The sequence below is a fragment of the Enhydra lutris genome, unplaced genomic scaffold (genome assembly GCF_002288905.1).
Source record: "Enhydra lutris kenyoni isolate GAN:26980312 unplaced genomic scaffold, ASM228890v2 scaffoldscaffold98, whole genome shotgun sequence".
In the NCBI taxonomy this organism is placed as follows: Eukaryota; Metazoa; Chordata; class Mammalia; order Carnivora; family Mustelidae; genus Enhydra; species Enhydra lutris.
In genome coordinates, this window is record NW_019154182.1 from 72,558 (window position 1) to 84,677 (window position 12,120).

General features: G+C 45.4%; 2 protein-coding genes across 6 annotated transcripts in view; one reads left to right on the forward strand and one right to left on the reverse strand.

Moving 5' to 3' along the window:
• Positions 1 to 2,301: 2,301 nt before the first annotated feature.
• LOC111139289 (SPT7 like, STAGA complex gamma subunit) lies at positions 2,302 to 9,688 on the reverse strand. Of its 5 annotated transcripts, none has more exons than XM_022491526.1 (5): positions 9,623 to 9,688; positions 7,411 to 8,018; positions 5,531 to 5,855; positions 4,245 to 4,485; positions 2,302 to 2,966 (listed from the first exon to the last, which is right to left on the reverse strand). In XM_022491526.1, the coding sequence occupies exons 2-5, from the start codon at positions 7,821 to 7,823 to the stop codon at positions 2,704 to 2,706; spliced, it is 1,242 nt and encodes a 413-aa protein (XP_022347234.1). In that variant the 5' UTR covers positions 7,824 to 8,018; positions 9,623 to 9,688; the 3' UTR covers positions 2,302 to 2,703. The 5 variants fall into 5 exon arrangements, with proteins under 5 accessions (XP_022347234.1, XP_022347235.1, XP_022347233.1 ...); XM_022491527.1 differs by lacking the exon at positions 9,623 to 9,688 and adding an exon at positions 8,642 to 8,703 and having other exon boundaries at positions 4,245 to 4,482; XM_022491525.1 differs by lacking the exon at positions 9,623 to 9,688 and adding an exon at positions 8,642 to 8,703.
• A 365-nt stretch (positions 9,689 to 10,053) lies between these two features.
• LOC111139285 (solute carrier family 4 member 1 adaptor protein) overlaps positions 10,054 to 12,120 on the forward strand; it is a 33,653-nt gene continuing 31,586 nt past the window's right edge. Inside the window, exons 1-2 of the mRNA XM_022491520.1 lie at positions 10,054 to 10,731; positions 10,945 to 11,137. Of these exons, the coding sequence (XP_022347228.1) occupies positions 10,069 to 10,731; positions 10,945 to 11,137 (856 nt within the window). The 5' untranslated portion in view covers positions 10,054 to 10,068. The remainder of the gene's footprint in view (positions 10,732 to 10,944; positions 11,138 to 12,120) is intronic.

Below are 12,120 nucleotides of genomic sequence, written 5' to 3' on the forward strand. Positions count from 1 at the left end.
GGCAGGCACACGAGAGGGAGAAGCAGGCTCTCGGCTGAGCAGGGAGCCTGATGTGGGGCTCGACCCCAGGACCCTGGGATCATGACCTGAGCCGAAGGCAGCTGCTTAACCAACTGAGCCACCCAGGCGCCCCTAATTTCAATATTCTATACCTAGAAAAATTTGAACCTCTTCAAGAGGAAACTATTTGCAGAGCAAGATTCAGAACATACTTGGTTTTTCCCCTTAGTGCCTTTGAATACTTCTTTTAAAAATAAAACTTGTCTGGGGCCGCCTGGGTGACTCAGTTGATTAAGCGTCCAACTCTTCAACTCAGGCCTTGGTCTCAAGGTCATGAGTTCAAGCCCCACATTGGGCTCCATGCCAGGCATAGAACTACTATTTAACAACAAAACAAAACAACAAAACAACTTGTCTGGCCTGTGCCTTAAGCTCCACTCCGTAGGACAGGGACAAAGTCTTCTTCATCTTTGTATCCCTTGCACAAGAACTAGTATATGATGGGTACTCAATAAATGCTTGCTAAAGAACGAATTAAATGCTAGATGAAACTGCCTGATGTTTACTTTCATAAATAGGGGAAAATGAAGCTAAGCATGGAATGGGAGTTTAGAGAAGTGTGCTAGGGATTGTGCAATTAGCCACTTTACAAATTGAGAGTTTACATTGTAATCTCATGGCTATTGGGTTCATTTTTTTCTCTAAGTATTAGAGCCTGAGAGGGGGAGGGGCAGGAGGAGAAACAGACACGGGGCTTCATCTGAGGACCCTAAGACAATGACCTGAGCTGAAGTGAGACGCTTAACTGCCTGAGCCACCCAGGCGCCCCTCCTTTCACCTTTATTCTCAGTGCCTGGGACATTGAAGGCTTTTGATAATGTATTAATTCAAGTTGTGCCTTGATTTTGGTCTCCTGAAAGAATGCTGTAAATTTCAAAAGACTGTATTCTGCCTCCCAAGACCAAATTTCAGCAGTGTTTAACATGCTGGCACCCACTACCAAGGCACACATTTGCTCATTACTCCTAGTAATTCCAGTGCGAATCATTCACTTCGTAAACACTGACTGCGACTATCCGATGCCAAGCGGGGCAGATTCTGTGATGGGTAACAATGTAAAGCTGAGGACAGGATGTGAAGGAGAGAGATGTGTACTGTTCGCCTTGGAGAGGCTGCCCAGCCCGCAGGAGCACAGCGCAGCTGCTGCATTCTGGCACAGGAGCGGCCTGCTGCCCTCCGATGGCAGAATAGAGGCAGCGAATGCAGTCAGCTCTAGCCTGTCCTTGGACAGGTCCTGGTTGCACATTTCCAAGGGAGGAGATGAAGGAAACAACTGAAAAAAGGTACATTTGTGAAACATTTTCACAAATCTGAACAGAGGGGCGCCTGGGTGGCTCAGTTGGGCATCTGCCTTCTGCTCAGATCATGATCCCGGGGTCCTGGGATGGAACCCCATACTGGGCTCCTTGCTCGGGGGGAGTCTGCTTCTCCCTCTGCCTGCTGCTCTTTTTCTCTTTCTGATAAAGTCTTTTAAAAAAATCTGAATGGGGGGCACCTGGGTGGCTCAGTGGGTTAAGCCTCTGCCTTCCGCTCAGGTCATGATCTCAGGATCCTGGGATCGAGCCCCGCATCAGGCTCTCTGCTCAGCGGGAAGCCTGCTTCCCCCTCTCTCACTGCCTACTGCTCTGCCTACTTGTGATTTCTCTGTCAAATAAATAAAATCTTAAAAAAAAATCTGAATGTAAATAAAATGACAGAAAGGATGAAAGTAGATGGAGTTAAGTGCAACAAGGGAAGACGAGGGGCAGGCCTGGCTGCTCTGTTGGAAGAGTATGTGACTCTCTTGGGGTCATGAGTTTGAGGGGCAGAGTTTACTTAATAAAGAAGGAAGAAGGGGTGCCTGGGTGGCTCAGTGGGTTAAAACCTCTGCCTTCGGCTCAGGTCATGATCCCAGGGTTCTGGGATCGAGCTCCACATCGGGCTCTCTGCTCCGCGGGGAACCTGCTTCCTCCTCTCTCTCTGCCTTGCCTCTCTGCCTACTTGTGATCTCTGTCTGTCAAATAAATAAATAAAATCTTTAAAAAAAAAAAAAGGAAGAAGAAACGATGTGCACAAGATCAGGAGGGCCGTCTAAAGGAGCACCACAGACCCTTGGTTTCCTAAGACATGAGCAGCAAAAACTGCTTAAAAAAGACTACTGATGGATAAGGGGATTAGCTATTTCCTGTTAGGTTTTAGTACTGGGTTCCCAATGATCTGACCCCAAAGTGAAGGAAATTCAATGAAAAAACTGGCTTCTGATATCAGTATATATTTACTTGTGAGTCTTTTCAAGCACAGCTTTGAAGTCTGATGAGAATCTTAATCTGTACAACATCCCTGTGATACGGAGCCGAGCAGTGTGATTCTTCTCAGTTGTGCGAAGGCAAAGACACCAGTCAGGGACAGTACTCTGGTCTCCCGATTACCATCCCAGTACCATGAACTGTCTGTGAAAGGTGGCCTGGTTGTGGAAAAGTACAAAAACTGGCTGTATAAGTAAAATGCAAACGTGTTTGGTTAAATCCACCTCCGATGAAATCAGGAAGATCCACTGTATTTAAGACTTAAGAGTCAAATCACCCTGTATGGAAACAAATTTGAATGCATTGAGGTTTTCTGTTTGGTCTTGTAGGTCTGAAGACAAAGTCTCCTCTTTTCCTTTTATATTTTCCTCATCCTCTTCTTGCAGCGCTGGTTGAAAACAGGGGAGGACCCCATGAGGCTATCCGTGGAATGGGAACCGTAGCTGCTGTCTGAGTCATCAGGGCTCTGGGGGATCCCAGCTTCACTCATCCCGGACATGGGCTCCTCAAAGACATCGCTACCTAGCACACCATGCCCAGAGACATTGCCTTCTTCGCTCTCTTGAGGCTCCATTTTCACATGGGCCAGATTCCAAAGTGGGGAAGCATTGACCTCTGTGCCTAGCAATGGAAGAGAATACAACCAGTGGTAAGCCACGGCTGGAACACAGCAGAACAAATATTTCACCCACGGCAGATTCCTAGCCTTTGAGCTCAGACTTAACTTTGACTCTGCCTGGCTGGACAATATGGTTGTTATTCTCTGGTCCAAAAACTACCAACTCTGAATATTTTCTTTTCCACTTCCTCCACCCTCCTTTACCCCACCTCACCCACCTGACATTTGGCCTAAACCAGGGAGATAAAGCTACGTAGGTGGAATGATTCGCTGTCTCGTGGCCCAAAGGCAGGCACATCCACAGGCTCTTGTTCAGGGGTTCAGTCCCTTCCCTCCTTTCTTTCTCCTTCCCTCCCTCCTTTCCTCCTTTCTTTCCTTCATTTCTTCCTTCCCTCACGCTGTCCTGTTTTCCTGCCTTTTGCTTGGGTCCCTGGTCCTCTCTCACATTATGAAGTTGTCACTACAAAACCCTGGCAGCCGTTCCCAGACTGCTGAAAACAGGCATGGCTTCCAAAACCGCAGCACTCTCTCTTCGGCCCTCCTGTCTCTGTTCTGGCAATGCTGTTTTGTGGTTATTACTTCTTCATGGTAAAAGGCTCTCTGCCCAACAATTTAAAAAATGTGGCCTTTGGTGTGTAGATGTTACTTGTATCACTTGTGCATTGATGAAATGACAATTTATATTTGTGTAGAACTGAGTAGACAAATTTGCAATCTAACTGACTTAAGGATCGAGTCATCCTGGTTCCCAAGGTGATCACAGAGTCTGTCTGGAAGAAGAGGCCAGTTGCCTCTGACTGGATAGCCCTATTTTAGTCCCTTTCAGCTCCAATCTTTTGGGGGCACTCTAGCAAGGAAGCCCAACTATTCAAACAGCCTCGAGCAATTAGCCTTCCTCCATCTATCTGGAAGCTGTCTTACTAGTACAAGCATCAGGAAAGACAAACACAGCACGCTAAGGGATGAAGGGGTGTCTGCTCACCCAGCTAGATCAGCTAAATTAGCTCCAGTATTCAACAGGAGAACACACACTGCATCTACAGCCTAACTAGGAATTGTTTTAAAGAATGCCTGTAAGGTTGTGCTAGTCCTCCCTTTACTAATTTCAAAGAGAAGAATGTTACTTTATTTAGATCAGTGAGGCTGTGTTTGTTTTTAGACTTGCCATTCTCTGGCCCACCCCCATTTTTTTCTCTCATCTCCAGAGTTTGACTCCAAAATGCAAATAAGTGCTGAGACGGGCAGATCTCCCAGAATCAGAGTCAGCTGCTTTCTCTTACTTGAAGCCTGTGGCGAAGCCTCGACCTCCAGGTTCGATGGGAAGCGCTCACTCTGAGCCCCGAGGACCCCCATGGGCAGTGACTGGTCTCCAGGAGCAAGGTCAGCCTCCAGTTCCTCACTGACAGGGAAGGTGATGTCGCTTACAGGTTCCTCCTTGATCTTTACAGGTTTGGTGTCCTCTGTGGCCTTCTCAGGATTGACAATCCTTTCATACTCCTCAGATAGTTGCTTACTAATCTGCTGGCAAGCAAGAGTCAGTTTTTTAAAGGCATGTTAAAAGCAAGGTAGATGGTTAGCGTGTGGCATCCCATGGAAAAGCCAACATAATAGGAATGTGCATAAAGCAACCACTGCCAATAGGAAGAATTTTTTTTTTTTTACTTTTTTTTTTTTGAGCATAGTAGACACATGGAAGGAATTTAAGGTGTTGAGTCTGCATTTGTAAATGACAGAGACATGTTAAAAAAAAGGTGTTTAGCAGAGAGTCTGTGTGTCATTAATTAAAAGTTACATAAAGGTAAAAGAGACTTTGTTAAAGATAAATCAGAATGGGGACAAAAGATCACATTTTTGGCTGTAAAAACGAACAGCTGACATAGGACCCTACATGGATAATGAAGGGTGTAGGAAATCTGGATCACTCAGCAAAGACTTTTTTGTGGGGTGTTAAAAAAATTCCTTTTCATGTTTTTGATTTGGGGAAACCAAAATAATGAAAAAAAAAAAGACTTGCTGAAGGCCACAAGGGTTGAAGAGATTTGATCATTCTGGCTGTAACCAAAAATGGTATCTCTACCCCTTATTCTACCCTTGGGTAGTATCACCTCATTCTGATTGGTTTTGCTTTTCATAGTGCTTAATGCCACCCAAAATTGTTCTGGTCATTATTTACTTACTTGTTTTTGTTTCCCGCTCAAGAGTGCAAGCTCCGGGAATCTGTCTTATTAACTGCTGTCTCCCACAGTGCCTGACTCACAGTAGGCACTCAGTAACTACTTGTTGAATAAAGCATGCTAACCACATGCTCTCAGACTCCATATTCCTGTCTATAATTTCTTCCAGCAGAAGCGTTATCAATAAATGCGGTCACTCATTGACTAAAGGAGGCCCCAGGGGCTGGCGAGGCCAGCGATGAAGGCAGTGGAACACACCAAGGGCCCTGAGGAGAGCAGATCCGTCCAGTCTGTTCCAAGACCCCATGCTCTACTCTCTGGGGCAAGTGTGGGATCCCACTGAACACCCCTGGATTACACACGTTTACCCGATTCTCCCAGGGTGACCTCACCTGCAGCATGTAACTGTGATAGTCCTTGATGCGGTGCTGCCAGAACTTCTGGAGGGAGAGCACGCTGCCAATGCCCACCTCGTGGAATACTTGCTCCATAATGTCAGGGAAAGGAGTCTGTCCCAGCCGGGCTTCTCGATCCACAGCAAAGCGCAGCAACTTGGTAAATTTGAGGCAATACTCATGTGCCACATCAGTGAGAGTCTCTAGGACACTTTCATTAGCACACTCAAAGCCCGCGTGGGCCAGGATTGTGGCCACTGCCTGGTAGAGGAGCTGCCGGCAGGAGTGCCAGCTGAGTTCAGTCACAGGTTCCCCCTTTCCCCTGAAAGGGGAGACATGGCAGGGTTATTAGTGCTCTTGCAAAGGGGTGAGCTGTCCTGTCTCCCTAGGAGTTTTACAATTTGTCGAACCACTGGCTCAGCTTACTAGGGGGATTCTCTGCAGCTACAGAGCCCAGTTTCATCCTGCCAGGGCGTGTCTCAACAACCCACAGCCCTCTCTGAGCTCCTCCAATTACACAAAGTCTTCATAGGCAATACATGTCTACAATAAACAATATAAAGTGTATCAGATGAATACGAAGTTTCCTTTTACCAACTGCTCAGTTTTGATCACTTTTAGGGTATAATAACCTGTAACAGGATAGCTCAGGTACAGCTCCAGAGTGCTCTAGTTATTCCATCACAACATAGTTTCCTCATCTACTGGATGATACTCGGAGTTTCAGAAATTCACAGTCCCAATTAGGAAAGTCTAACACAACTACAGCAGGCCATTTGTAAAACTGGGAAAGCAACTCATTTTTAAAAAAGCAATTTAAAATGTTTAGAGTTTACAAAGCACTTTTATCCTTTCCTGTGCACAGAAATGGGCAGTAAGTCCGTATTATGATTCCCATCTGGCAGGTTTGAGCAACTGAGGTTCAGAGGGGCTGACCTGCCACAAGTTGTTTTGGTATTATCAGAAGGTGGAGCTTCTGACTTCAGATCCCACGTTCTTCATAATATACCATTTTACCCTACTCACTATTGTAGAAATCTTAATTTAAGAAAAAGAAAATTCAAAAAGCTGTCTGATCTCCTAAAAATAACTTTTAGTAAACTTCTAATTATTTACTTGTCTCCTGAAAATTCCTATCTTCTGCCTCCCTTTGATGGTCGTAAACAATTAGAAGTTTGATGCAAAACTACAAAATTCTAAATAACACCATCAGTTTAATATGATGGACAATATTATTTTATTAAAGCTAAATTGCCTTCAAAATGTAAACATGGTACTAATCAGTGCAGAACAAGTTTTTTGAAGTTGGCCGTATCTATACAAACATGTGCCATGCCTGTAATGGTACAATTAACCCTGCCATTTCCACTATTTCAAGACTTCAGAACCTTCAGTTATACTATGCACCAGGACATCATCTGGTTTTCATCTGGCCCAACTGCAACCCTTACATATTAAGTCCGTTTCTGTCTTTTTCTCATTAATTTGGGACAATTAACATAGTAGTAACTACTACCATCAATAGCAGATGCAATAAGTGTTATACAATTTTACTTATTTTTAATTTTTTTTATTTTTGCCAAACATATTTAACCTAAGTCTAATCTTGAGGAAATAATCAGCATATCCAGTGAGTGGGGCATTCTACATTCCAAATGACCTGAACTCTTAAAAAAGATTAATATCATGTTTTTTTAAAAAAAGGAAGGAGGATTAGAAGTTCAGGATTCATTAGACTTCCTAATTACCGGAGCAACTTCAACCATGTCAATTACCCTTACCCTCAGTTTCCTCATGGAAATATTATTACATGCTTAACAGTGCTGTTATGAAGATTTTTTTGGAGAAAAGTAAGATACAGCAAAGCCTCGTCTTACCGATAAAAGTCACTCTCTGGGTCACTGTGCCGGATCTGGAATGGCGCATTGGGATTCTTACAATCTAAAGGCAGGAGGTCGTCAGGAAGAGGAGGTGACCCAGGGCAAGAGGGAAGAGGTTCGGTCTCTTCAGTCTTTACACCTTCTGTCTGTTGCTGACTCTGGGTCTGAGCTGTGGCAATGAGATTGCGCAGACGTCGGTTGTGCTGGATCAGCTGAATAGTATGGATGGTGAGGCTGCACGGCTCTGAGGGGATGTCCAGCATTGTGGGGGGCTTGGGCTTGTTGGCTGAGGGCTGGTGCAGGGGTGGGTCATGGACTTCCACCAGACGGAATTCCCGTGGGAGCAAGTCAAAGGAACTTCTGTTGGTCTGGCTGGATGAAATTGGTATCTCTCCCCAGTATCTCAACATTTTGGAATAAGAAAGGAAGAGCCTTCAGGTTAAATGTAGTTGTAACCTAAAAGCAGTGTTTTAAAATCTCTAGGATGTAGGCTTCTGTAGTGAAAAATATGAAGTCTTGCCAGTTATTTATATAAAAAGTAGGCTGTGCAAGACCACTCAGAAAATGTCAAGGTCAGCAACACTGTAGGACCAAAGATGTTCTCCCTGAAGAGATGAAGAGAAATAAAACCATTAGATGCCAGTCATCACAGTCACAAACAATGGCAATTCTTGCTGGACTGAACCCCAGGTGGAATTTGGGTCATTAGTAGACTAAAAGATGCAACAGTATTGGGAGCGCTAGTGTCCATGTTTACCGTCTCATTACTATAACTATCATCATGCTCAACCCTGAACAATTTGCAAGGCAAGATACTTAAATGAGACCTGGAATATTTCTCTGAGTATCTTGACACATCTGTCCTGAATCAGTAGGAGAAACGGAAGTAGAGTTAAAGACAGGAAGAGGTGGTTCTTAATTCTGTGTGTGTCAAACACAGGCAACCCTTTCCCTGGTCCTGATGGAAAATTTATTGACCAGTAATCTAAATGGTCTTACACATTCAACTTCTGACACATATAGGGGAGAATCTGAGTGATTTCTGCTGCCTCCTAATTAGTATCCCTTACTCCAGTCTCTGCTTGTATATAATCTATTCTCCAGTGCTGCCAGACTTAATCTTGTAAAAAATCAGATCTAATAGCTTCTTGTTGCCTACTGGAAAGAAAGTCAGCCAGAATTCTTGGGCCTCCCATTCATCAAAATCTGCAATCTGGCTTCAACCCACCTTTCCAGATTCATTGCCCATACGTCTCTTCAAGTTCAACAAATGTTTTATCAAATGCCAGGCATTATAGAAGGAGACAAAGACCACTGCAAGATCCCTGACCTGAGGTGAGGGAGAGAAATATAAACAACATTTTTTCCATATGGAAGTGTGCAGTAAGGGATGTTCTAACCACACAGACACAGTGGAAGCACAAAGAGGGAGCTTCCTGGAGGAAATCACTACCCTAGTTCTAACAATAGCATACTATTCAATTTCTTGAAAATGTCATGCATTTCCAGTTGACCCTTTAAGTTGTGATCTCTGCTAGAAATGCCCTGCTGCCCACCACATCCCTGGCAGACTTGTATTCACCCTTATGGATAGTTTAAGTCACCAGTCTCCATCACCTCCCCAGTAAATCTCTGTTCTTTATATTCTCACAGCACTTCCCATGTCTCCATCACAGCGTTTATACCTGGATTTAAACTAGGACTTACCTTAATCGAGTTTATTCTCCCATTAACTGCCCCCCCCATTATGATCTTTGTACCGTGTCTGGTACACCGTATATCTGGCATTTATTGAGTGTTTACTATGTGCCAGGCTTCGCCTTTATTCTTTAATTCAATTTCCCCAATTATCACATTTTTTTAGATGTGGAAGCTGAGGCCCACGGTCTTGCCCAATGTCACAAATGTGGGAAGGAGAAAACGAAGACAGGTTCCAGAGTCTGCGCTCTTAACCACTACACTATGCAATCTCAATAATTGGTTTCGGGAAACAACAACAACCAAAGAGTTAACAAAGAAACGGATCAACGAAGGGACCCCGCCCCCCCAACCCAATCACCCTCTTCCTTAATTTCAACGAAAAGAGCAAGAATAAGCAGCGCAAGTTCAAAGAATGCCCAGGTCCCTCGGGGGCTCCTGGAGTCACCTGCTGCCGGGGGCGGCCGGGAGACGAGGAGGTCTGTACCTAGACCGAAGCAGGGAAGCGCACCTGTTTACCGCAGCGTCACAGGAGCTGGGGGGACAACCGTGTGACTCCGAAAGGCCTGAGGCGAGGGTCGCCTTGGGCCCGGAAGGCGGGCTTGATGATTAGTGGTCCTGGGTCGCCGGAAGCGCTTCTTCTCAATCAGGGTATGCCACAGGAAGTTATTACCAGCCGGTTGCAACCTCTAAAGATGTCCCCGTTCCCATGGAGCCTTGGCGGCCCTTTTCTGTTTTTCCTTCCCGTGATATTCACCTCTTCGTCACCTTGTGGGTGGGGGAGCAACTCCGCTATTGCTGCCCAGAGAAGCTACTGGGAGCTGAGAGAGAGAGAGAGAGAAAGAGAGAGAGAGAGAGAGAGAGAAAGGCGGGGGGGGGGGGGGGCGTGGAGAGGAACTTAGAGACCGAAGGGGAAGGTTTCCCAGGAACAGATTTCGAGCCTGCATCTGACCGAGGATGGCTGACAGTTCCTCTCAGTCCGAGCCTCTGTGTTTGCAAGACCTCAGTGACGACTTCAAGAAGCCGACGTTACCGGTGCCCCCGGTTGTGCGGGGCAAGACCCCGGCCTCCAATCCTTCAAACCCTGAGGAGGCGAAGAAGGAAAGGCCCGCGGCGCTGCTAGAGCCCGATTCCGGGGAGCCTGACGTCCCGCCACCGCGGCGGGACAGCGGGGGCACCAGGAGTCCACCGAAGGAGCAGCCGCAGCCCCCCACAGCGTCTCCTTCTCTCGGCGGCCCGGCCCGGGCTCCCCCTTACCGAGAGCCTCCGTGGGGCGGCCCCGCGACAGCCCCCTACAGCCTAGAGACACTCAAGGGTGGTACCATCCTTGGCACCCGTAGCTTGAAAGGGACGAGTAGCTGCCTTTTCGGGAGGCTGTCTAGCTGCGACGTGTGCCTGGAGCACCCTTCGGTGTCCCGGTACCACGCCGTGCTGCAGCACCGGGCGTCCGACCTCGAAGGAGAATGCGACGGCCACGGGCCGGGCTTCTACCTTTACGATCTGGGAAGCACTCACGGCACTTTCCTTAACAAAACTCGCATCCCACCCCGCACCTATTGTCGCGTCCACGTCGGGCACGTTCTTCGCTTTGGAGGTAGCACCCGGCTCTTTCTTCTTCAGGTAAGTAGAAAAACCTAGGATTGCGATCTCTGCAGTGCACGGGGCTGGGTTCCAGAGCTCCTTAAGCTTTCGCCGAGGAAGGCGAGTCTCCCCGTGAGCGATGACAAAAGTGGAGCCTGGCCCCTTTCCAGACCTCTGTATGCATTGCCATACTTCTGAAAGTGACTCCAGCAATGCTGAGCTCTGAAAGAATTCTTTCGCTTGGTTCGTCAGGGACCAGAGGAAGACCGGGAAGCAGAATCCGAGCTGACCGTAACGCAACTGAAAGAACTGCGAAAGCAGCAGCAAATGATGTTGGAGAAGAAGATGTTAGGAGAAGACTCGGACGAGGAGGAAATGGATGCCACCGAAGGGAAGAGAAATACCAGTAGTCAAGATGATGAGATGGGCTGCACCTGGGGAATGGGTAAGAAATTAAAGTTGCTGCCAGAGGTTAATATTTTAAATTCATGACTAGTGGTATCCTTAATTGTTTTCTGTCATACAGCTTTTCATGACTTTTTGAGATAGGTGAGACAAATACAGTTTGGACATGAGATTATTAAAACCCACTGAGATTTGTTAACTTTTCTGATGTCAAAAAATTGAATTAGGGGCCCTATGGATTTCTTTTAATGCGTTTTACAGCGCACTCCCTTGTTCAGAATTCTTCCTCAGCACAAACTAATTTATTTTTACTGTTTGAATATATATATATCTTTACATATTTATATATTATGTATATATTTTTATATATATCATATATGTAGTACTGATCTTGATGATCATCACTGGAGGGTATGGGACTATATTCAATCAAATAACATGGAATGTTTAGTATAGGATAGTCACTCAAATTTTTTTTGTACTTTATGTAAATTCCCTGAAATGTGAGATAGCTAATCAGAGAAAGCTTGTCCCTTAGCCAGAGGAATGAATTGAATTTTCCTTAATGCCAGACATTTTGGAAGACGGGTGTTCAGGATCTAGGAATATAAAAAGAAGATGACCTTAATATGTTGTTGGGAAGATTGGATAAATATTATGAAATTACTTTTGTAATGGCAAAACAAAAGCTAGAAACCATAAGTATGCCAGAGTAAAGGTTCAGAGAAGGGAGTAATCATTGAGGAGTTAGACCTGCACTGTCCAGTATGGTAGCCATTACCCACATGTAACACATTGGACACTTACAGTATGGCCAGTCCAAACTGACTTGTGTTATAAATGTAACATACACTCTAGACTTCAAAGACTCAGTGTAAAAAGAGAATGTGAAATGGTCATAATATTTTTATACTGATTACATGATAATAATTTTACCCATTTTTCCTTTTTAATGTGTCTGCTAGAAAATGAAAACCTTCTTTCTTTTCAAGATTTTATTTACTTATTTAGAGAGAGAACAGG

Coding starts and splice junctions, on each gene's coding strand:
- LOC111139289 (XM_022491528.1), bottom strand. Junction 5,856..7,410: donor CCAGAGAGTGACTTTTATCG/GTAAGACGAGGC, acceptor CTCCCCTTTCAG/GGGAAAGGGGGAACCTGTGA. Junction 4,483..5,530: donor ATCACAGTTACATGCTGCAG/GTGAGGTCACCC, acceptor GCTTGCCAGCAG/ATTAGTAAGCAACTATCTGA.